Raw genomic sequence first — 26033 nt, forward strand, 5'->3', positions numbered from 1 at the left:
AGAATCTGCAGCTCCCCTACTAACTCGCCAGGATCTATTCCCGGCTGATCTTGCAGTTCCAAATTTTACTCGTGGCTGGCACTGTACAGAATGCTGCAATCAATCCATCTTGGGGCTTCTAGTGGGAAAAAACCACACACTCCTCCCAGCAATTAGAGTTCCCTCAACAAAATTTAGAGAGAAGAAAATCCAACCTTATTAAAATACATGTACATAAAACGGCATAAATCAGAGTGTTGCCGTTAGGGTTATGTCTAAGGTTAGGGTTAGGGTTAAGGTTAGGGTTAGGGTTAGGGTTAAGGTTACAGATGAGGGTATGATTAGGGTTAAGGTTAGAGTGAGGGATAGGGTTAAGGTTACAGATGAGGGTATGATTAGTGTTAGGGTTAAGGTTAGGGTTAGGGATAGGGTAAGGTTAGAGATAAGGGTATGATTAGTGGTAGGATTAGGGTTGATGTTATGTTTAGGGCTAAAGGTATGGCTCAGTATGGGTAAATGTAAGCAGGGCCGGCTCTAGGTTTTTTGCCGCCCCAAGCAAAAAAATTTTTGGCTGCCCCGAACCCCGGCCCTGGGCTCTCACCCCCCCCATCCCCTGCCCCCCCACCCCCGGGCTCTCTCCCCCCCCCCCACCCGCACCCCCTGCCACCCCAGCCCTGGGTTCCCCCTCACCAGTCCTGACTCTGCCCGCTCCCCCCTCACCTCCAGCCGGTCCGGCACTGGCAGGGTCTGGGTAAACAGCGGGGCTCCCGGGTCGCGCCTCAGCCCAGGGTCCCTCCAGCCAGGGCTCCCACCTTCAGGACCGACCGGGACCCAGGAGGGTAGAGCCGGGGGATCGCCCTGGCAGGGGCCTGAGGAGCCGGGGAAGGATAGGCCCAGAGGGAGCGGAGCCCCGGAGAGCGGGACGTGGGCCCACACAGCAGAGCTCTGCCCTCTATGGCCCCACTGCTGCTGCTGCTTCTGGCCGCCCTGCAGCAGCCCCTGGGCGGCTCGGCCACTTCACCCAGCCCCGGCTGGGGCGCTGGGGAGCAGCCGCCCTGCAGCACCTGCAGGCGGCTCCATGCGCCCCATGGGGCGGCCCCCAGCCTGAGTGTCCCCTGCTCGGAGCCTGCCCGGCCCAGCCACAAGATATGGGGGCTGCTCCCCCGTGGCATGAACTGCAGTGGCCCCAGGGCGCCCCCACCCACGTCGCGCTGCTGCTGCCAGGGCCAGCTCTAGGCTTTTGCCAGCGGAAGCAAAAAAGAAAAAAAAATTGGCCAGAATGCCGCCCTTGAAAATGTGCTGCCCCAAGCACGTGCTTGGTTTGCTGGTGCCTAGAGCCGGCCCTGAATGTAAGTATCAGGGCCTAGATTAATTTTAGTGTCTGACTCAGTGTTACAGTAAGTGTAAGGTTTACAGTTAGAATTATTATTAGAGCCATTATTACAGTTAGGCTGTTGGATTAAATCAGAATTGGGGGGGGTGATAAATGAAAGAGGGGGTAGCTCCCTTTTATGGACACCCAGCCAGCCAGTTAGCTATACAATCCCTTTTAGTAGTTGTTCTCTACTTGTTTTACCTGTAAAGGGTTACAAAGTCTCCCTGCATAGGTAAAAGGAAGGGAGTGGGCACCTGACCCAAAGAGCCAATGGGAAGGCTAGAACTTTTTAAAACTGGGAAAAAACTTCCCCTTTGTCTGTCTGTTGTTGTTTTCTGGAGAGGGGGGACAGAGCAGCGATGCTGTAAGAGCTTTGGGCCAGGTATGAAAAGTCATCAGATCATACCTAAAAACTATTCACTTGAAACCCCAGATATGTAAGAAGATCAGGAAATGTCTAGGAAGATGTGATTAGGTTTATCTCTTTTTATTTTTATATGGCTTGTGGATTCATCTGTGCTAACCCCCAGGTGCTTTTGTTTTGCTTGTAACCTCTAAGCTGGACCTCAAGAAGCTATCTTGATGCTTAATCCTTGTAATTGCTTTTTATAAACCTAGCAAAAAGCCTAAGTTCCAGATGTATTTTCTTTCTTTTTGTTTTTAAGAAAATTTACCTTTTTTAAGAACAGGATTGAATTTTTGTGTCCCTAAGAGGTTTGTGCATGTTGTTTAATTAGCTGGTGGCAACAGCTGATTTCCTTTGTTTTTCTTTCTCAGCTCTTCCCCGCAGGGCAGGTGAAGGGGCTAGAGGGTACCGCACAGGAAGGAATGCCCAAGTGCGCCTTTCTGGGTTCTCAAAAGAGGGATTTTGCACTTGGGGGGTGGCAGCATCTACCCATCCAAGGTCAAAGAAAAGCTGTGACCTTGGGAGTTTAATACAAGTCTGGAGTGGCCAGTATTAATTTTTAAAATCCTTGTGGGCCCCACCTTCTGCACTAGAAGTGCCAGAGTGGGGAATCAGTCTTGGCACGGGGTTCGAGTAATAATTAGCATTTCGGGTAAGGGTAAATAGTATGTCTATGGATTAGAGTTCGAGTCCGGATTTGATAAGAGGCTACATTTATGGTTAGGTTCTTGGACAGATTTGAAGTAAAAATTGTAGAATTGTATCTTCTTTCAGGAATAGAGGATAAAGAATCCTAGGGAATATTATAAGGGTTCTTGTCATTTTATCCTGAATAAGTAAAAGTTTTTCACTGTTTGAAAATCCATTAACTTCCGTGGAGTGACCAGTGTTTTACAGCTGAGGGTGGGGGAGCAGAAAGCACCAATACAGAGCAGAGCCCTGCCTGCCTCACTCCAACCGCTCCTCTTCTTGCAATTCACAAGGGAACTCCAGGGAGTGAAGCGAACCGCGATTGTCCCATGTGGTGAAAGCTACCAGGAAATATTTCCCACCAGACAGAGCCCAGGTCAGTGGAGCCACCGCTTCTGGGAAAGGGGCTGGGCCGGGGCTTCAGTCCCAGCTATTTCCCAGCGCCCCGGGGCATTATTCTGTCTGCAGGGGTGTCTGAGCTTAATGGAACCCTGTGACCCGACCCCTCCCCTGTCACTGACCCCACTGACCTATGCCTGCACGGGGGCTCCAGGGCTGGATCTCCCACCCCCCTACAAACTGACAGCTATCGGGCCCTGATGGGAGCCAACAATTTTACGCAGACTCAGTCAAAGGCCGATTCACCATCTCCAGAGACAACCCCAACAACCTGCTGTATCTGCAAATGACCGGCCTGAAGCCCGAGGACACCACCCGGTATCACTGTGCGAGACACACAGTGAGGGGAAGCCGGTCTGAGCTCAGACAAAAACCTGCCCTCGCTGGCTAAGGACAAACTCTCCGCTGGGGGGCGCTGGAGTTCTACAGCTCGCAGCAGAGAGACAGTGAGCGAGAAAACTCCTGTCCTCAGCTGCCTGTCTGTGACTCTCACACACACAGATGCAGACACAGACTAACCGCACTGTTTTTTGTTTGTTTGTTTTTTGTAGTGCTTATATTCTCAGAGGATTACTGTCTTCTGAAGGCAGCAAATATAACTCCACTAATTCATGTGATCGAAAGCACATTGATATCAGCCGAAAGACTCCCATTTAACTCACCTGATTTGAATAAAGCCCTTATTAACTGGAAATGTATCTAGTACTGTACAGTAAATATAGCGCTTTTGCCAACAGTATAATTAATCTCTACCGAACAGGAATAGGATTTCAGAGATGCTGTAAGGGAACTAAGGGCCCAAATCCTACTGAATTTCGTTAGCATTTGAGTTCCTAATTCCCTTGGGCTCTTTTGAAATCCCAATGAAAACCACAAGAAAAGAGGTATAATTTCCCTTCTCCAAATATTCCTTCATTCCTAAGAAGGCGCTGTCCTGCACTTATATTTGTCTGAGAAGCTCAAAGACGACTAAGAATGTTAAATGACCAAATCCTATTTATTTAAATTTAATTTGGGTGTCCAAATACCTTAGGCGGTTTCACACTTTGGTGAACTGAATTCACTGTGTCAGGGGAACATGCGTCCCACGGCGAGATCCCCATGTGTAGACAAAAATCAAACTCCGTCATCTCTTATATTCACGTTGTGAAACTGGCATGCAAATCCGTGTCCGTGCCTCCCCCCCGCCCCCCGCCGCGGGTTCCTGTTTAAATACAAACCCTGGATTGGAAGAGCCCCAGTCTCTCCCCAGACACAGAACTGCCCGGTCCTGGCTGCTGGGGACAGTTTGCACATTCATTTAAAATGAACCTGCTACTGATTTTTCTGTTCATGCTGGTGGCCCCTTCAGGTACGTGTCTATTGGGGGTCAGGAGGGTTAATTGCTGCAGTGACTCCAGAAGATCAGCCATTCAAGGAAGCCTAAGGGAATGAAGTGCCCGGATCCCAATGTAATTCAGTGGCATTTGGGTGTCTCGCTACCTTAGGCGCGGTCTCGTGGTGTTTAATTTTCACATGTTCCCCACTCCCAGGGGATAGGAGCCTGGCTCATGGATTCATTTCTGTGTTTCCCTCCCAGGTGTCCTCTCCCAGGTGCAGCTGAAGGAAACAGGCCCGGGAGCGGTGAAACCCGGGGAGTCCCTGACACTCACTTGTACCATCTCCGGAGACTCAGTTTCTAGCACCAGCGTTACCTGGACCTGGATCCGGCAGCCCGCGGGGAAAGGGCTGGAATGGGTAGGGCGCATTTACTACAGACCAAGCCAGTGGTACACTAACTACGCCAGCTCTCTGCAGAGTCGAACGACCATCACACAAGACACTTCCAAGAACCAGTTCTCCCTGCAGCTCCGCTCGCTGACAGCTGCAGACACTGCCACGTATTACTGTGCCAGAGAGACACAGTGACAGAGCAAAGCAGGGACTGGTACAAAAAGGGGAAGCATATTCTGACCAGTGCAGGGAGACAATCAGAATGGAAAGAGCTGTTATTCCCATCATTAAAATGCATGTAAATGAAACAAAATGGAAAGGGGAGGCAGGTAAGGAATTTGAGGGAATTTTCTACATATCTGTGGACCAAAGTGATGCAACAAAGAGGAGGATCATGAGCTTTAGTGACATGCCTCAACCCCCTGGTCGCAATATTTCTAAAATCCCCACCAGCTCTTGTCCAGCAAAATTCAATCTTACAGACATTCCAAGGGGTTGAGAGATAAACTAACTAGCAAACCCAATCCTTCCACACTGGTCGGGAAAGAGAAATAGAGAAAGAGACAGAAAATGACTGACTGAAGAAATGATGTTGATCTGTGAAGTTTTGAGAAGCACCTACGTTAATCAGGAGCCGAGGATCCAGATTCTCAAAGGCATTTAGGTGCCTAAGGAAATATTCAAAAGCATTTAGGAGCCTAAAGTTCATTGATTGCAATGGGCGTTGGGCAGCGAGGTGCTTCTGAAAATCCCACCAGTTGCCTGCATGCCTTTAAAAAATGGCTGTTAGAGACAGTAGTTTAGAAACTTTGGGATATGCGTACATGTTGCCCAGGATGTTAAAAGGGGCTTCTGGGAATTAGGTACTAAAATCTGGCAGAAATTGCTTAGGTGTTGGGCAGCTGTCATCCCTTAAACTCCTTTCAAAATTCTCAGCTCCTATTATTGTTCAGGGTGCTCAAATAACAGTGTGATTCGCCAGAGAGAGAGAGAGAGAGAGAGATGGAGGAAGAGAGCAATAAAGTTATATTTAGTTGGTTCATTTAGGTGTTCACGGTTATAATTTGGAAGTATCACATGTTGTAGGAGCAGCAGTGATCTGTATGCTCTGTATGACTATGCTCTGTATAACCTGCATGTTCAAGAGGTCTGTTACACCTCCCCTCCCCCCCCATTTTGTCTCCTCTTCCTCTCTGAATACCTGTGAAGTGGCTTTCCCCCTCCCCCTCCCTCCTGGAATGCCTGTGGGATGAATGGGCTGGTTGAAGAGCTGGAAGATCAGAAGAGCTCCCAGGTAGACAAGGTGTCTGGGACTCTGATTAGGCAGCGCTCACACACCCAGTGCATGGACACTGCCCGAGGTGGAATGTGACCAACCAGATGTGGCCAAGTCATCTCTAGTCACAGGCCATGAGGGGCAGGTCCTTACAAGGGGAAGGGGCCATGTGCTCGGCAGTGCACTCACAAGCTTGTACCTCCTGTGAAGACCCTTCGCCCGGACCGTCGGACCAGTGGTTCACCGCGTTGTATTCCATCGTGCCTCGGGAAGACTTACCTTCATCGCCCCATCCATCGCTGTGCTGTGGGACACTTACCTTGAAGGATCCTGACATCTCCAGTGCCGTGCCTGTCCTGGGAGCGTGAGTATGCGAGTGTGAGTGTGACACCCACCCCCTTCTTTTGAGCTTAGCTATCACTATAATAAACACACTGCTTTCTGCCAAACTCTGGTGGGTCATTAGTCCTCCCTAAGCTTACTAGGTGGCCCAATTTCGGGTAACATTACTGGTGGAGAATGCAGGCAGCTTAGTGGAGGATTTGACCCAAGAGTAGGGGTCCTCTGGTGTCTCCCGGTGGTCTCTTGAGCAGGTCCGTCTCAACCCTGCTTGAAAAAGTGGTAGGCTAGCAACCCACCGCAGGGAGAAAAGGACGCCGCTGCTAAGTATGCCACTGTGGGGCAAGGAGAAGAAAAAGGCGAAGCAGCCCAAGTGAGAATACACCCCCTTTGGGGAGCGGCAGCGCCGCCCGGGGTGTTGTTAGCATGGCTCCAAAAGAAAGGGGCAGACCCCTGGATGCCAGGGGCGGTTGCACCTGGGAGTACAATTCCTGAACTAGAGCTCCTGTTGGATAAATATGTACTGATATACGGTCCCGACAAGGCGGGATGGGATTGTGCAGCCGCCTGGCTGCTGTGGCAAGCAGGCTGGCAATGGCAGGAGGCAAAGAAATAGATTCACTCAAGGGCCGATGTAATGAGTTGAGAAGGAACGGGATATGTGGAAGGCGCAGGCTCTGACTGCTAGCGCCCAAGCGTCTTCCCTCTCTGTAGCCACAGTACCGGTGGTGGAAGCAGAAGAGAAGCGGGAGCGGGTGGAAGTAGAGAATGCCGCTCTGAGCCAGGCAGTTACCTGCCTGAAGGATCTGGTCCTGGAGCGGTCAGCCCAGGAGAACAGGGCCCAGGGGGCTTATTTAGCCCGAGTCACCGCCGTTGGGGTGAAAGCCCAGGGGGGTGTGGGACCATATGATGATTGGGACGGGGATATCTGGTATGATCCAGATCCCCTGGATCCAGACCCCGGATGGCCGGCCCCCAGACACCGTGTTGCGGCGGTCCGGAGGGTGGTCCGAAACTATGGGCCCGTGCCCGCAGGGGACGGGGCAGCCCCAAGTACTGGACACACTATGGCAGAGACTGAGTTGACTCCCACACAAGCAATAGAGTTAGCAAAAACCCTGGGTGGCCCCTCGCGCTCCGGGTTCAGCGGGTGGGCCCGGGACATGGTGACCCTGTGTTTGGATCAGGGACTGAACCCAGCTGAGACCCGACGGGTGTTAAAAGCCACGTCCGGGTTGGGAGGGGATTTAGCAGGGGCGGCTCGGCAGCAAACCGGTCATGCCACACCCAATAGTATCTTTGATATGTTGGCGGGGATGACGCCTGCCGTGGGGCCATGCACGTTGTTGGCAGAGTTTGTCTCGGTGGCTGCTGTGCCTGGGGAAGACCCCGTCCGGTTCATAGAGAGAACGGTTCACCTGGCATGTTTGTGTGGCCGGGGTGTGACTGCCATAGAGGGAGGGCAGGTTCCCCCGACCATAGCTCACGTAGCCCTGCCTCCGGAGGAATTGAGGCTGGTCGCCCAGAGTCTCCCAGTCCATGTACAGCAGGCGATCGGGAGGTGGAGACCAGGGGAACCCGCGGATGTGGAAGCCCAGCTGGACGCAGTCAGGCAGGCTGCTCTCATCGCCCCGCCTGTGCCACAACCACCAGTGGGCCAGGCTTCTAAGGGGCGGCAGTAGATCACAGAAACCTCAGGAGACCAGACTCTCGGTCTGGAAACCGCAGGTGGAAGTCCTGCCCGCGGAATAACCTCTGGTGGGTTTTGCTGGAACAGGACGAGGAACAGGGGGAGGGAAACCCACCGGGGAGCTGATGCTCCGGTGCGTGCAGTTGAGGATACCCCTTCCTGCAGGGGAGCAGAGGGGCATCCCGACCCCATCAGGAGCAGCACCAGCCGGCTTGGATCGGCCAGCGCAAGTCCCCTAAGGGAGCCCGCAGGAGGACGGATGCCCAGAGGACAGGTGACAATGGGTAGCCACCTTGTCCCCCGATCAGAGGCGTGTCTAGTAGTCCAAATGAGGGTAGGAATGAAACGTACCCCCTGCATGGCACTGGTGGAAACTGGTGCAGCAGTTTCGCTGTTACCCTTTTTTCCTCCTGAATGTGTGCAAGTTCGGTCAGTTGTGCTGGCTGCTTACGGGGGCCAGGAGGAGAGAGGAACCTTGTTGTCAGCAACTAGGTCGGAGTTGGCAGATTTGGTGGCTAACCTCCCCTGGGTTCATTGGCAGATGGCAGGCGAAGTTATTCTGGGGATTGATCAGCTCAGAGAGCTCTGTTTGGTGGTAGATTGTGTCAATCGCTGCATGTGGCAGGTCCCCGCAGTGGATTGGGGAGAAAATCTACAAGGAGGGATCTCCGGAGTGCTAACCCGCTCTGTGTTGGGGTTGGCAGCTGTGGAGGTTCCAGAGGCAGATGAATGGAAAAAGCAGATTCCCGGGGTCTGGGCTAAGGATAAATACGATTGTGGTCTCTGGAAGGGGGAGCCCATTGTCATTCAGGGTCCCCCGGTGCTGCCCCAGAAACAATACAAGAATCCTCCTGAGGCAGAGCAAGCTGTGTGTGAGGTATTGGATGCCCTGATAGTCCAAGGAGTGGTTCGTTTAACTACCTCTTCTTTCAACTCCCCCGTCTGGCCAGTCTGCAAGGCAGACAGGAAGACCTGGTGACTAACTATAGATTACCACCGGATCAATGCTTGCACCCCACAGCGGGCTCCAGTGGTGGCAGACATGACCGCATTGTTGGAAAGTATTCCGCCCGAGGCAAAGTGGTTTTCAGTGATTGATCTAGCAAACTGCTTCTTCGCCTTGCCCCTGGCTCCAGAGAGTCAAGAACGATTTGCCTTTACCTTTCACAATACCCAATATACATTCACCCGGGTTCCCCAGGGATTTCACCAAGCCGTAACTAGCACCCTAGATACCCTGACCCTCTCTGACCGGCCACGGGTAGCATCTTATGTGGATGACATCCTCATAATGGGCAGCAGGATATCGGGAACTAACAGAAAGAGTGCTGCATATCTTGCAAGAGGCAGGATTTAAGGCATCCCGAGAGAAAGCTGAACTGGTGCAGCCTTAGGTGGCATATTTGGGAGTCCAACTATCAGAACAGGGTCGACAGGTTTGTCCTAAACGCCTGCAAACCCTTCAAGCTCTTTCTGCGCCAAAATCTAAACATGAGCTGCAGATGGTTTGGGGTTCCTTTCATTTTGTTAGAACTCATGTCTGGGATTTTGCCGATCTAGCCAAGCCTTTATATGCCTTATTAAAGGAGGATGCACCATTTTTGTGGGGGGAGGAGCAGGCCCGGGCGTTCGGGGCCGTTAAGCAGGGAATTCTGAATGCTGCGGTGCTTGCTACTCCGTGCCCGGGGTTTCCCTTCCAGTTTCGTCTGGCAACCTCACCCCAGGCCATAGCAGTGGCTGTCTTCCAAGCTGTGGGCGCTGAACCAGTTCGCCCGGTAGCCTATTACTCCTGAGTCCTGACCCTGGTGGAGCAAAAATTTGGCCCATGCGAGAGGGAGTGTCTGGCTGCAGTTTGGGCTTTAGAAGCCATGGCGGCAATGGTGGGGGATAGTCCCATCATTCTACAGAGCTGCCACACTCCGCTGCGATATATCCTGTCTGGAAAGCTAATGGGCAGCGGTGTCAGTAGTCCCTGGCTGGCACAGTGGACCCTGACACTAGTGACCCGCAGGGTCTGATACAAATCCACTCTAGGGGCATCCGCAGTGGCGGCCACTTTGCTATCATGCACCGGAACCAGCCATGAATGCCCGATACAATCCCCGGAGCAATTAATCAAACAGGTGGCCTCAGTGGCTGAGGCACAGGAGATCACCCATCCTGAGAACATCTGGTTTACGGTTGGCTCGGCATTGCGAGTAGAAGAACAGCTGCGTATTCAGACAGCGTGTCTGAATCTGCTGGATCGCAGTGTGGTTCACAGCTGGTCCGCGGGTTCGGCTCAGCTAGCACTGTTAAAAGGTTTGGTTGAGTGCCTGAGGCTGTGAGCTGAAAACCTGGGACCCCTAGTGGTGTTTTGCGACTCAAAGTATGTAGTGGAGGGTAGCAGGAACTGAATGTGGCAATGCGCTCGAGATCAATGGAAAAGCGCAGATGGGAAGTGTCATAAATATACACAGGGCAGCTGTACTGAATTGTCTTACCTGTAAGGGATGAATCAGTTCAATTAACCTAGTTGTCACCTGACCAGAAGGACCAATGGTGAAAGAAGATACTTTCAAATCTGGGAGGAGGGGGAGAAGGGTTTGTTTGTGCTCTCTTTGTTTGTTCCATCTCTGGATGGAGAGAAGGTCCTGGCAGGAAAAACATATCCTGGAAACATACCTGAAATTAGCATCTAAGATTACAAAAATGGTAAGTAAGGCAAGGAAATGCGTTAGATTATCTTTTGTTTTAGCTTGTGAATTTTCCCTATGCTAAGAGGTAATTTCATTCCAGTTTTGTAACTGGAAAGCAGAGTCATGGGGGAATCCTCTGTGTTTTAAATCTTTTTATTTACCCTGTAAAGTTACCTTCCAGCCTGATTTTGCAGGTGTGATTCTTTTACTTTTTTACAAATAAAATTATTCTTTTAAGAACCTGATTGATTTTCGGTGTCCTAAAAACCAAGGGGTTTGGTTTGTGTTCACATTGTAACCAATTGGTTAGTATATTATTCTCAAGCCTCCCCAGAAAAGGGGATGAAGGGGCTTGAGGGGATATTTTGGGGAAACAGAGACTCCAAGTGGCCCCTTTTCCTGAATCTTTGTCTAAATCACTTGGTGGTGGCAGAAATAACATCCAAGGACGAGGAAAGGATTTGTGCCTTGGGGAAGTTTTTAACCTAAGCTGGTAGAAATAAGTTTAGGGGTCATTCATGTGGGTCCCCGCATCTGTACCCCAGAGTTCAGAGTGAGGAGGGAACCCTGACAGGAAGCCATTAGCTCATGGGGAAGATTGGCAGACTGTGCACCAGCGGGTGACTGCCCATCCGGGGCAATTGTATTTAACACATGTGGGGGGTCACCAGAACCCCGACTCTACCCCGGAGGCTCTCTATAACCATCATGTGTATGTGTTTGCTAAGACCCCAGTAGTAGCTGCTGTCACCATCAGAGGTGCTATACACCGACAATTACGGGCAGCTGAAGATCCCTCGGAGCTGCCTGACGTGGCACCCAGAAGGTTGGATCGACGGGATATCATCTGTTGGGCCCATGGACTAGGACATGGATGAATAGAGACCACCTACCAGCGGGTCCGAGAAATAGCCCACTGGCCAGGACAGCGACAGCAGGTAACTGCCTGATATGTGCTATGCACAACGCTCAGGCCGGGGGGATCAGAGGACCAATTACCCTTGGCCCACCAACAGCTACCTGGTGGCCCGTGGGCTCGGGTCCAGCTGGATTTCATTGCGGGCCTCCCACCAGGACCACAGTGACAAACCTGCTGTCTGGTAATAATTGATGCTTTTAGCAGGTGGGTTGAAGTGTTCTCTATGAAGCGACACACGGCGGCGGATACAGCCAAAGTGGTGTTCAGGGAGATCATATGTTTATATGGATCACCAGAAGTCATCAACTCAGACCGGGGACCCCAGTTCATGTCAGAGATGTGGGAAAGCCTCCTGTCAGCACTGGGTATCTGGCGACAGCTGCATATATCCAACACCCCCACAGCTCTGGATAAGTGAATGCATGAACAGGAGCATGAAGGAGTCACTAGGTAAGGTTCTGGAACATCAAGGAGGTTCATGGGTGGAGAAATTGCCCCTTGTATTGGCCACGGTCCGCAGCCGAGAATGCCTCAATTCCCACCTTACCCCGTATAAGCTGTCAGGGGCGGCTCCAGGCACCAGCGCAACAAGCATGTGCCCGGGGCAGCAAGCCACGGGGGGCGGCATGTTGGTCGCTGTGAGGGCGGAAGTCAGGCAGCCTTCGGCGGGACTGGCAGATCACTTGCAGAAATGCCGCCGAATCTGTGTGACCAGCGGACCGCCCGCAGGTGTGCCACCGAAAGCCGCCTGACTGCTGTGCTTGGGGCGGCAAAAAACATAGAGCTGCCCCTGGACACAGTAATACCGAGCGGTATCCTCAGGCCGGTCAGTTGCAGATACAGCAGGTTGTTCGGATTGTCCCTGGAGAGGGTGAATCTCCCTTGAACAGCCGGCGAATACCACTGGCTCGATCCATCCGAGTTAACCTCAGCCACCCACTCCAGCCTCTTCCCGGGACCCTGTCGGACCCAATCCATGTAGTAGCTGCTGAAGGTGAACCCGGTGGCTTTGCAGGAGAGGCGGGGAGAGTCTCCGGGCTTTTTCGCATCCCCTCCGGACTCCACTAACAGCTGGGACACCTAGAAATAAAGACATGTTACAAGTATCGGTGTAAAAACAACAATAATGTTATAGTCTTCGGGCTCTGCCATTTAACCAGGAGAACAAAATACCTCCCAAACTTGCTACAATGAAAACAATTGTGATCCAAAGTCTCATTTCCCCGGTTTTCGGAGGGGAAACTTCTCAGGGGACTGGCTGGTGACTGCACAGACCCAGGGGCTGCGGATTGTGTCTCCGGGTGCAGCCTGGGCAGAGAGAGGGACAGATTTAAACAGGAAACTGTCACCCCTATTTGCATAGTCACCCCACCCCATAATGCACGCAAACTCCTTCCCTTAATGATGTGAATTTCTTGCTCCAGGGCTCAGAGAGGAGTCACATCCTCCCTTCCTGTGTGTCTCTGCAGCACCCAGCCCCAGAGCGGTGCGTGTAAAGAAGCAGCTGCTGGGTCTGAGCCCAATTTCCTGGTTATGAAGTTAGGGCCTGATTGGCATAAAATTATACGGCGTGGGGAACGGTCACTGGAGCCCCTGCCCCTGAGAACAGCGGGTCAGTGACTGGGGGTGGGGGGGAGGGTCACAGAGTTGCATTGGGCTGGGACACCCGCTAGAGAGTTAAAATTCCCTCATGTGGCGAACGCCCTGTGTCTGGGAGTCTTTCTTCAGGTGAGGCTGCAGGCAGAAGTGAAGGGAGATAATTATTAAAAATCGAGATTCATATTGGTGATTACGTTCCCATTCCTTTCCCCATTCCCACTCATGCCGCACTTCCCATTTATACCTAGATTGTAAACTCGTTGGGGAAGAGAGAGTCCTCCTGTTCTGTCTTTGTACAGTGCCTAGCACTCTGGGGTCGTGGTCTGTGATTGGAGGCCTTAGGCGCTGGGGCCACAACCACCCCCAACTCCAAAACCATCACCACAAACAACAAACAAACAACAACAATAATATATATTGCCATTCCCACCTGTATTGATATAGGTATAACACATTCACCCTCACGCTCATCTTTCCATTCCCATGTCCAGTCTGACGCATGTTCTCTTTAATATCCCCATAGTCACCTGCTCACATACTGATGTTCCCATTAACACTCATATTCCTATTTGCATTCCCATTCCTAGTCACCCCGTGCACACCTATACCCATTTCCAATGACACTCCCATTCCTCCGCTCCTTTCTACTCACCGCCCCATTCCTGTTCACACTGAAATTCCTATTCCCACTCCTACTCAGATTCCAGTCCCATTGCAGGGGTAGGAGCCTGGGCATTAGGCCCTGAAGCAATTCGAAGCACTAACATTATCAGGGGTCAGTGCTTGAGTATGCCACAGCAGTGTTTCCAGTAAGTGCAAAGGTATCAGCCAGGAAGCAACATGGTCTATTAGATAGGATGCTACACTGAACCAGAACAGCATAGGGTTGTTGTTTTTTTGTGGGGGGGGGGCGGTGTTGGCGGGGGCAAAGAGTCTGTTAAGGCAGGGGAAGTGAGATGGAAGGAGACTTTATGAACGTCTTAATATATTTGATTAAATATCTAAATTCTTCTATGGCCTGCTGTGAAATTAATCCTGGGAAAGAAAGTGAAATTAAAACACTGGTTTGTTTCTTTACTCTCCTTTGTACCTAATGGGCTCATTGTTACTTGCAGACCTTGGGCACCACGACTAGATATTCTCATGCAATTGCAGAGGAAGGTTTTTTGGATGAGATGAGGCTGGTTTCCTTTCCCTGTAATTCCGCACAGTAAATACAGGGCGGGATCTTCTGGGCTGAGGCTGCTCATGTCTGCATATGCCAGATTTGTGCAGATCTGGGAATAGAGCCCAGGTGTCCCCGGCCCAGCCCCGTGAGCTAGTCACCACACTGCACTGCCTGAAAAATAAACTCTACTAATGGAGCCTCTCAGCTGGACTGTGCTGCTTCAGGCTGGCTTGTCCCTAAGGAGTGAAGGGCCTGGGACCAGCCAACCCTGATTACACAGGAGCCAATCCTGGGAGGGATCAGGTGATTGCCCCCCGAAGAGCAGCCGAGGCTGCAGTGAAGGGGGAATGCTCAGTGCTCGTCCAGCAGAAAGCCCTGGGAGTTAGGACTGAGACTGCAGCCAGGTAGGGCCAGGGGGCGGGCTGCCAAATCAGGAAAGGCCCCAGGCAGAAAGGCAAGAGGAACCATTGTTCTGTGTGGCCTTTTGGATGGACTTTGTTTCGAGATTTTGATTATTATTTGGAGTTTATATTATAGTAATAAACAGAGTCCAAAAGGAGTGGATTTTTGACTCCAAAATCCATGGGTGAAATTGTATCTGCTCAATCCAATAGGGGAAACTGAGGCAGGCTGCCTGCAGTGTGGCCCTCGACCACTAGGGAGCTCATGCAGCAGTTGGCTATTTTACACTCCAACAAAATAACACACTCTAAAACAACATTTCTTCCTTTCTTCACAATGGCTGGCATTTTTAAAGGAGCCTCAAGGATTCGGGTGACAAAATCCCATTGAAACTTCCTTTGAAAATTCCAAGTTATAGTCACTTCCTCACGTAACAATCCCAGAGCTCCCTCTGCTCTTAGTGATGAATTGGCACCAGAGACAATTGTAGAATTTGGCCCAAACTCTCGAGTCACGGAGGGGGTCAAGTTCAGTCTCGTAGTCAGCGTGTTGTGGCATTGTTTCCGGGCAGGTTCCCCACTCTACCGCCACTGAATCACTGGCTTTAAATCCATGTGTGTGTCCTTTTCTTTCCACTCACTTAAAAGCTTAACTTATTTGATTTGATTTTAAAAATGGAATCCAAGCAGGGAAGGGAATAATATTATGAAGTGTTGTCTGGTGTTTTGAGTATTATATGGAATATATTTTATATTAATAAACCCAGCCCGCAAAGGAAGGGTATTTTGACTCGAAAACTCCCCTGTCCTTGGCAACAATAGAACTTGAGAAAGTTCAGGGGACCTAGACACTAACTGTTCTCTAGTTTATTGAAACATGAAATGTTTCCTTTTCATGTCACTCAAGGGGAAAAAACATCCACTGCCTGGTTGAGTTCTGTTCCCAGATTGAACATTTTATTGCCTTGCAAACCGTGAGTGGCCCAGACCAGCGAACTCCAATGTCAGGTCATTACAGTGCTGGGTATTTGTCCTAGTTCCATCATGGTGTGTCTCTGACACAACAATACAGGGCGGTGTCCTCCATTCGGAGACTGCGCATTTCCAAAAGCACCAAACTGTTGGCATTGTCTCTGGAGACGGTGAATCTCCCTTTCATGGAATCAGAGTAGTAGGTGCTACCCTGGGCAGCAGCTCTGGCCGGCCACTCCAGTCCCTTCCCACAACCTGGCGGAACCAATCCATAGGATAACTGAAGTGTGAATCCGGAGGCTTTGCTGGAGAGGCAGAGAGTGTCTCCGGGCTTTTTCACATCCCCTCCGGACTCCACCAGTTGGACCCACGACCGGGCACCTGCACACAAAGCACATTGTAAATACTATTAATATCCATAGCAGCAATGCTGCACTCTTCCTGCCCCGCTGCAATGCATTTAGCAGGTGAAATTACCTTGCAAAGCTGCTCTAGTGAAAACGAAAAGGAGCCAAAGTGTCATTTTGCCTCATGTTGGCGGGGAAAGTTCTCAGGGACTGGCTAGTAACTGCACAGACCCAGGGAGCTGCGGATTGTCTTTCCGGGTGCAGCCTGGGCAGAGAGAGGCAGAGATTTAAACAGGAAACTGTCATCCCTATTTGCATATCCTCCTTCTTATAAAAGACACAAACTCCTTTCCTGACTTTTCTTTTAATTACTTCCCTGAGACAGGGGCGGCTCTATGTATTTTGCTGCCCCAAGCACGGCAGTGAGGCAGCCTTCGGCAGCACACCTGCAGGAGGTCCGGCTGGTAATGCGGATTCGGCGGCATGCCTGTGGGAGGTCCGTCGGTCCCGCGCCTTTGGCGTACCCGCCGCCGAATTGCCGCTGAAGCCGTGGGACCGACGGACCTCCCGCAGGCAAGCTGCTGAAGGCAGCCTGACTGCCGCCCTCACAGGGACGGCACGCCACCCCCCGCGGCTTGCCACCCCAGGCACACGCTTGGTGCGCTGGCAGGACTGGCTCTAGGCACTAGCAAAACAAGCAGGTGCTTGGGGAGGCACATTTCCAGGGGTGCATTCTGGCCAACGCCTTCAAAAATTCCAACATCAAGCCCAGCTCTCCTTGGGCAACAAAGTGCCCAGCAACTGCCTGGATGTGGCAGGCAGCGGCCCTCCGGGCTACTGCTACAAAGTCTGCCTGACCCCGGAGGCGGCCAAGAGCGACTTCATGTTCCTAAAGCCCTGCAGCCCCAGTCCCCCGAGGAACAACGAGAAAGCTGCCGAGAACTTACCAGGGCCAGGAAGGAAGCCCTGAGCAGCCAATAACACTGTCAGTGTCCCCAGCCAGGTAACCCTGGGCTGCAGTACAGCCGGTGGGGCTCAGTGACATGCACTGGGTGAGAATGCCATGAAATACCCCTTCAAGGGTTAGCCCGGCTTTCCGCTTCTTCTCTCTCTCCCCCGCCCCCTTGGGAACGAATCTGAGCCGGGAGAAATCCTTTCATTCAGGCACAACTTTTTAAAGATAATGACCCGACCTTTGATCAAGTGGCAGTGTCGGGATTAGCACCCTTCAGACAGCAGGCAATTCTCCAGCGCGCTCCTCACCCATGTCAGTTAGGCCTGGTCTACACTACGACTTTAATTCGGATTTAGCTGCGTTAATCCGAATTAATCCTTAACCCGTCCACACAACGGAGCCAGTTACTTCGAATTAAAGGGCGCTTAAAATCGATTTCTGTACTCCACCCCGACGAGCGGAGTAGCACCAAAATCGATTTTGTAAATTCGAATTAGGGGTAGTGTGGCCGCACACCACCGAATTAATGTGGTTAAAATTAATGGGGTAGTGTGGCCGCACACCACCGAATTAATGTGGTTAAAAACCGAATTAATGTGCTTAGTGTGGCCGCGCACAATCGAATTTATACAATCTGTTTCCCAAATTCGAATTATCTAAATTCGAATTAATCTCGTAGTGTAGACGTACCCTTAATGATTTGGGGAACGTCAGGCTCATTTTAAATGAGCAAAAGTAGCAGAAAGCGCTCCGAAGCAGCAGCCCAGCTCCTAGTAAGACTGAAATACGGAGCGTGACCAGGAAAGCCAAAAACTGTCTCCTTTTGTGGTCTCTTGCTCAGCCTCCGATCGCGGCTGCACAACCCCGTAGCCTTCCTTCAAGAGACCCAGGCGTGACACCGGGACAGCAAAGCACGTGGGGATTTAAGCCTCTGGAAATGTCCCTCTCTAGCAGGGCCGGCTCCAGGCACCAAGCACCCAAGCTGGTGCTTGGGGCGGCACCTGGAGGGGGGCGGCGGCGCGGCGCTCTGGCCGCCGGGGGGGGGGGGGAGGGCCGGGGCCCCAGCGGGGCTCGCAAGCCCGCCCCCGGCCCCGGCCCGCCGGGCGGCCGCCCCCCCCCCCGCCGGGCTGCCCCCCCCCCCCCCCCGGGGCTCCGGCCGCCCCCCCCCACGGGGGGGGGGCGGCCGGAGGCTTTTTCGCCTGGGGCGGCGAAAAAGCCAGAGCCGGCCCTGCTCTCTAGTCTGTATTTCCCCTGCGCACATATCACAGGCAGCACGAGTTACTCAGGCGCTCTAGTGGCCCATGGGGCTTTTCAGCTCCTCTGACTCAATAAGAAATTCAGGAAGATACACCCGGTTCAAGCAGATTCAGATGCAGTCTTTGTCCAATGCTGCATCAGTACCGCACCTAGTCAAACAAAACAAAACAAAAAAAACATTGCAAAGTGCAAACATATGTAAAAGCCACAAAAAAAGGGCGGGGGTGCCAAAAATTGTTTTGCTTGGGGCGGCAAAAAACCTAGAGCCGGCCCTGTGCGCTGGTGCCTGGAGCCACCCCTGGACAGGAGCCGGGAAAGGGGCTGGAGTTGTTGGCTGACTATTACGGTGAGGGAAGCAAGTACTACACTTCCTCCGTCCAGGGCCGATTCACAGCCTCCAAGGACAGCGTCAACTTCTACCTGCAAATGACCAGCCTGAGAGCGGAGGACACCGCCGTGTATTACTGCGCCAGAGACACAGTGAGGGAAAGCGAGTCTAAGCTAAGACAAAAACCTTCCCCTGCAGTAACAGCGCAACGTGCCCGCTGCTGAGGTCGCTACCAGCCCCAGACTGCCAGGGACAGGGGATGGGAGCAGCCCAGAGAAAGTCTCCCAGGCTATAAATAGCTGCAGACTGGTGCAGTTTTATAATTGGTTTAATTCACTCACGCTGGAATTCCTCTGAGCATCAGAAACTGTGTTGGAAAGATTTACCCCCCCCCTTTTTTTTTTCTATTCCAGACACACAGACAAAACAGTGATGCATAAAGAAATATATATAAACGCACACAAGCACATTCAGGTAATCACTGCTACACAAAAACACAGAAGTACACACACCGAGGAAACGTGCAAACACACATATAACCACATTCATATATACAATCGCTCCAAAGCAAATACACCACTAAACACACACAAAAAAGCAAGCACAAAGACAGAAACAAATAAACGCATCCATCTATATACACCCAGAAACACACACATACAAACAGGTACACGCATAAACACATATAAAGAAACACACAAACAGACACACAAATACAATTACTGTGGATGCATCAACCATAAAGCCAGTCCGGGTCAGACAAAAGCCTTCCTGACAGCAGCAACACAAAGAGTTCACCGCCTGCCAGGTGCTGTGAACCACGGACTGCAAATAACACGGTGACGGGAGCATCAGAGAGACGGGTGGTGGTGGTGGAGGTGGGCCGGGGGGGGCAATGTAGGGCTCTGGATTATAAATATTTGCAAGCTCATTGCAATTCTACACGGGTTTTAATGATTCACCCTGGAATTGCTCCACCTCATACACTGCCATGATAAGAGCTATTCTCACCCCTTTTTCTATTCCAAACACACACACACACACACAACTTAGACATGGCAGGACCAAGCACCATCTAGACCATCCCTGACAGGTGTTTGTCTAACCTGCTCTTAAAAATCTTCACTGATGGAGATTCCACAACCTCCCTAGGCAATTTATTCAAGTGCCTAATCACCCTGACTGTTAGGAAGTTTTTCCTAATGCCCAACCTAAACCGCCCTTGCTGCAATTTAAGCCCATTGCTTCTTGTCCTATCACCAGAGAATATTTTTTCTCCCTCCTCCTCCTAACAACCTTTTATATATTTGTAAACTGCTATCATGTCCCCTCTCTGTCTTCTCTTCTCCAAACTAAACAAACCCAATTCTTTCAATATTCCAACATAGGCCATGTTTTCTAGACCTTTCATCATTTTTGTTGCTCTTCTCTGGACTTTCTCCAATTTGTCCACATCTTTCCTGAAATGTGCCACCCAGAACTGGACACAATACTCCAGTTGAGGCCTAATCAGTGCAGTATAGAGCGGAAAAATTACTTCTCCTGTCTTGCTTTCAAGCTGGGAATAAACATAAGGAATTATCACCCTTGGCACCGAAGGCTGGAACGTTCAAAGTGAGGGTTTGACCCCTCAAATCCCTTTCCAACCAGTGGGAATGGGTTACCCAGTGCTCCATGGAGGGTTTGGAAATCACACCTCACGTATGTATTTCACCAGTGAAGGGTGCTAGTGTTTATACATCCACTGATTCTGTTATTTCAGATTCATATCCACTTGGTGTTACGTTTTGATAACCCAAACTTGGGCATCTTAACATCTGAGTTTATCAATTATCTTTAAGCTCACACTCAAGTCCCACTGATGTTAAAGTGGCTTTAGTGTTTCCCTGGATTATAATTTTCCCTCTGTTGATACTCACCCTTCCTTGTCAACTGTTGGGAATGGGCCACATCCACCCTGATTGAATTGGCCTCATTAGCACTGACCCCCTCACACTTGGTAAGGCAACTCCCATCTTTTCATGTGCTGTATATTTATACCTGCCTACTGTATTTTCCACTCCATGCATCTGATGAAGTGGATTTTAGCCCATGAAAGCTTATGCCCAAATAAATGTGTTAGTCTCTAAGGTGCTACAAGGACTTCACATTCTTTTGACTGATACAGACTAACACGGCTACCCCTCTGAAACCTCTCCTCAGCATTTCCTAGGACAGAGGTGGGCAAACTACAGCCTGCAGGATAGTCCTGCCTGGCCCTTGAGCTCCTGGCTGGCGAGGTTAGCCCCCGGGCCCTCCCCTGATGTCCCCCTTACCCACAGCCTCAGCTCGCCGTGCCACCAGCGCTCTGGGCAGTGGGGCTGCGAGCTCCTGCCAGGCAGCACAGCTGCGAGAGCCGCCGGCCTGCCCCGATGCTCTAGACAGTGTGGCGGCATGGCTGGCTCCGGCTGGGAGGCGCGGCACCAGTCCTGGTGCTCTGAGCGGCATGGTTAGGGGGTACGGGGGTTGGATAAGGGGCAGGGGATCCCGGGGGCAGTCAGAGGACAGGGAGCAGGAGGCAATTGGATAGGCATGGGAGTCCCGGGGGGCTGTCGGGGGAGCGGGTGTGGATAGGGGTCAGGACAGTCAGGGGACAGGGAGCAGGGTGCATTGGATAGGAGTGGAGTCTCTGGGGGGGGCAATTAGGGGTGGGGGTCCGGGGGGGGCAGTCAGGGGACAAAGAGCAGGAGGGGTTGGATGGGTCAGGGGTTCTGAGGGGGGAGTCAGGGGGCAGGAAGTGGGTAGGGGAAGATGGGGCAGGGGTCAGGCTGTTTGGGGAGGCACAGCCTTCCCTACCCAGCCCTCCATACAGTTTTGGACCCCTGATGTAACCCTCAGGCAAAAAAGTTTGCCCACCCCTGTCCTAGGGGGTAGGTGAGGCAGCTCCCCGCTCACTGTGCTGGTTTTTGCAGATCCCATTATCAACTCTCCTCTACACATGCATGTTACTTCTAGGGCAGCCCCACCTGCCCAGATGGGGAATGGCAGGGGACGCTCCTCTCACACCTCTCCGCTGGCCCCTTCTCAGCCACAAGGGCCAGTCTCAGCCAGTGTCTTCTCCACGTTCTCCCACTGGGCCTCCTGGTCTCAGCCCATCACACAACAGTTCAGCCCCCTCCCAGGGGCAGCTCTGAACCAAGGTTCTTCCCCACCTCCAGGGCTTGACGTCAATTCCCCCCCTTGTGAGGGTACTGGGTCCCTGGGCTTCTCCCTCTGGGAGTCCATGGGCCACTTAAACCAGTCTTCCACCCCTCCTGGGCTCTTCGGCCCCCAGGCGCGGTCCTGTGGGGTGGGGGGCAAAGGGGGCAATTGTCCCAGGGCCCAGGACACTTTTAAATCACCCTGGCAAGGGAGGCTAGCCCCCGGCTCCACCCCTTCCGCCTGCGCTCTCCCCCCGTGGCCAGAGCCTGGAGACCCCCGCAGCCAGAGGAGCCAGCCGCAGCCCAACCCCCACCCGGAGGAGCCCCGGTCTGACGTGCCTGCTGCACACGAGGGAATGAAGGGCCCCCCACCTAATTAATGGAGCCCCATGGCTGGCTCGACTAATTAGGTGCCTCCTGGACCCTGGAGAGGAGGTGGAAGAAAGTGAGGTGATGGGAGAAATAGGAGATATGTGGGGGTCAGTGGGGTGAGGTGGGGGTGGAGGGTTTGGAGTGTCCCAGCCCCAGCCGGGGTGGGGAGAGCAAGCTGCGGGGGTGGGGGAATTAGGCTTTGTGGGGGGGGTGCCAAGATTTCTGGTGAGTTGCTGGCATTTAGGGGCATGTGGCTACCTGGGAGTGATCTTATGGATAAAGTGGAGCAATCCAAGGTTTAAAAAAAAATAGATCTGTGATTTTATTTTGATTGGTGTCATGTTAAAAAGCTGCTTTATGCTATTTGCTCTGTCTTCGATACTGATCCTGCAAACAGTTGTGGCTGTGGAGGGCTCCCATGCAGAGGCGTTTGCAGGATTGGGGGTTCAGTGAATGAATACTGGAGCAAAAGCACATGGATAGGCCTAGCTCAGGGGTGGGCAAACTACTGCCTGCGGGCCGGATCCGGCCCATCAGGGCTTTGGATCTGGCCTGCAGGATTGCCACCCCGTGGTGCCACGGGGCTAAGCAGGGGGAAGCGGCCAGCACCACGTCCCTGGGGGAAGGGGGGCAGAGGGCTCTGTCCGCTGCCCTCGCCTGCAGGCACCGCCCCCCGCAGCTCCCATTGGCTGGGAACGGGGAACCGCGGCCAATGGGAGCTTCCAGGGAGGTACCCTTAGATGAGGGCAGCGCATGGAGCCCTCTTCCAGGAGCAGAGTGGGGCCAGGTATCTGAAACTAGAAATATGAAATATAACTCTGAGGGCCTATTGTAATTATGCAAAGTATGGGCCATTCATGGTGGTTAGGAATCTTGATGACTCCCATTAACCATGACAATTGTCTGCAGATGACTGTGGTTTAATTGTAAGTCTTCCTGTATATGTGTGTGCTTGCAAGTGGGCAATGAAGTCTTGCAGTGACATGTGATCATGTCACATGTCATCTTTAACCTGGTGTCTTTCCATCGAGAAGGAGTGGGTGGGAACCCAGAGAGGGACAAAGGATTCCCACCTTATCCAAAAGATATTTAAAGGGGTGGAACAGAACAAAGGAAAGGAGCCATCATGAAGAATCCCCTAGCTACCACCTGAGATGGAACAAGAGCTGTACCAGGGAAAAAATTGTGCCCAAGCCTGGAAGGTGTCCAGTCTGGGGAAAAAACTTACTGAAGCATTTCTGAGGGTGAGATTATCTGTATTCCGTTTGATTAGACATAGATTTGCGCATTTTATTTTATTTTGCTTGGTGACTTACTTTGTTCTGTCTGTTACTACTTGGAACCACTTAAATCCTACTTTCTGTATTTAATAAAATCACTTTTTAATTATTAATTAACTCAGAGTATGTATTAATACCTGGGGGAGCAAACAACTGTGCATATCTCTCTATCAGTGTTATAGAGGGCGAACAATTTATGAGTTTACCCTGTATAAGCGTTATACAGGTGTGGAAGCAGAGAAAGAACTGACAGGAAGGGGATTGCAATGCATGACAGTTTGTTAGCAAGAGTCAGGCTAACTGTAATCCTAATAACTTGAGATTTGTAGAAGCGAGGATTGTGTGAGGCGAGTGGGAAAGAACTGTGTGAGAAGTTGTTGCGACCTTGTGTAGATAATGTGCAGACAATATGGAATGTAGACTAAGAGTCTACATAAGTGAGAAAAACAAGATATCAGAATGACCAATGTATAAACAAAATGCTGCGGTTGCTTCCCATTGTCTGTAACAAAAGGTATAAATGTTTGCTGTAATTGTTTATTTGAGGAGAGACCTTCCTAGGAGGGGGAGACCCTGTGTCCTAGTGCACTCTCTCCCTTTACACAGCTGCTTGAGAGAATAAAGTATCTGACTTTGCTGTACCCAACCAAAAGAATGAGAACTGTGTTTTTCTCCAACACAGGGTAAAACAGATTTATTTGGGTATAGACCTCAATGGGAGTTGGGCATCTGAGTGCTAATGATAAGAACACTTCTGTGAGCTGTTTTCAGGTAAACCTGCAGCTTTGGGGCAAGTAATTCAGCCCCTTGGTCTTTGTTGGAGCAGACAGGAGTGTCTGGCTCAGCAAGACAGGGTGCTGGGGTCCCGAGCTGGCAGGGAAGGCAGGGGTAGAAGTAGTCTTGGCCCATCGGGTGGCAGCTCCCAAGGGGGTTCTGTGATCCAGCCCGTCACAATGGGCACTAGATTTGCCTTTTTCCAATCATCCGGGACCTTCCCCTATTGCCACAAGTTTTCAAAGATAATGGCCGATGGCTCTCCAATCACATCAGCCAACTCTCTCAGCACCCTTGGATGCACTAGATCTGGACCCATGGACTTGTGCATGTCCAGCTTTTCTAAATAGTCCTTAACCTGTTCTTTCACCACTGAGGGCTGCTCACCTCCTCCCCATACTGTGTTGCCCTGTGCAGCAGTCTGGGAGCTGACCTTGTCTGTGAAGACTGAGGCAAAAAAAGCATTGAGTACTTCAACTTTTTCCACATCATCTGTCACTGTGTTGCCTCCCCCATTCAGTAAGGGTCCCACACTTTCCCTGACCTTCTTTTGTTGTTAACATACCTGTAGAAACCCTTTTTGTTACCCTTCACATCCCTTGCTAGATGCAGCTCCAATTGTGCCTTGGCCTTTCTGATTACACCCCTGCATGTCTGAGCAATATTTTTATACTCTTCCCTAGTCATCTGTCCAAATTTCCACTTCTTGTAAGCTTCCTTTTTGTGTTTAAGCTCACCGAAGATTTCACTGTTAAGCCAAGCTGGTCGCTGCCATATTTGCTAGTCTTTCTGCACATCGGGATGGTTTGTTCCTTCCCCCTCAATAAGACTTCTTTAAAATACAGCCAGCTCTCCTGGACTCCTTGCCCCCTCATTTTAGCTTCCCAGGGGATCCTGCCCATCAGTTCCCTGAGGGAGTCAAAGTCTGCTTTTCTGAAGTCCAGGGTCCATATTTTGCTACTCTCCTTTCTTCCTTTTCTGAGGATCCTGAACTCGAGTATCTCATGGTCACTGCTGCCTAGGTTGCCACCCACTTCTACTGTGGGAGCAGGATTTTATAATTGCACTATGAGAATTAATGTATGATTTGATTTCATCCTGCCAGTCACCCTTTTTGAATAGCAGAAAGGAATGATCCTCTGGGACTATGGGATTCTGATTCCCATATGCATTACAAATTGGGCCCTTTTAGTTCTTTGTTTTACGGTTTAGTTAGTAAGAGAGAGGATCCTGTATTGTGTCTATGTTAAGTAGATTAGAAGAATGTTGAAGGCCTGGGCCTCAATGTGAATTGTTTTGGTTATAAAATTTAGCAAGGTTTAATGTACAATCTTTTCACTCGATATAAAATACTGCTGTTTGTATCTCAAAGGTCTCTGTAAAAGACTGTTTGTGTGAATGAGGAATGCATGCATCAGGAAAAGATAAGATGTGAAGGTCATTGTCAGAGCCAGATGGTCAAGGGAAGAGGAATGAAGAAATTTAACAGATTTATCGAGGCCAGAGAACCATCAATGCGCATCCATGACTGAGGGAAGGCAGATTGATGACCCCGAGGTGGAGGCTGGCACCCCTAAAGACAAGACAATTGATTAAATCAAAAGGACAGGATGGCCCTCTCGGAGGTGCTTTGGAATGTTAGCATCAGAAGATAACACTGATTAAGGAGTAACCAATCACAGACTGACACGGCAAAATCCATAAACTTCAATGAAGAAAAAAAAGACTATAACTGGGATCGGCAACCTTTGACACGTGGCTCACCAAGGTAAGCGCCCTGGCGGGCCAAGCCAGTTTGTTTACCATCCGCGTTCGCAGGTTCGGCCGATCGCGGCTCCCACTGACCACGGTTCACTGCTCCAGACCAATGGGGGCGGCGGGAAGTGGCACAATTGGAGAAATGGTCTGAGTTAAACAGGATGAAGTTTAACAAAGAC

General features: G+C 51.2%; 1 gene segment (V, D, J or C); it reads left to right on the forward strand.

Moving 5' to 3' along the window:
* Positions 1–4154: 4154 nt before the first annotated feature.
* LOC112119295 lies at positions 4155–4757 on the forward strand. The segment is given in 2 exon segments: positions 4155–4200; positions 4429–4757. Coding segments are annotated over 2 exon segments (375 nt in total).
* Positions 4758–26033: the final 21276 nt, after the last annotated feature.

Source organism: Terrapene carolina, unplaced genomic scaffold (genome assembly GCF_002925995.2).
Source record: "Terrapene carolina triunguis isolate 2854851 unplaced genomic scaffold, T_m_triunguis-2.0 Scaffold842, whole genome shotgun sequence".
Taxonomy (NCBI): Eukaryota; Metazoa; Chordata; order Testudines; family Emydidae; genus Terrapene; species Terrapene triunguis.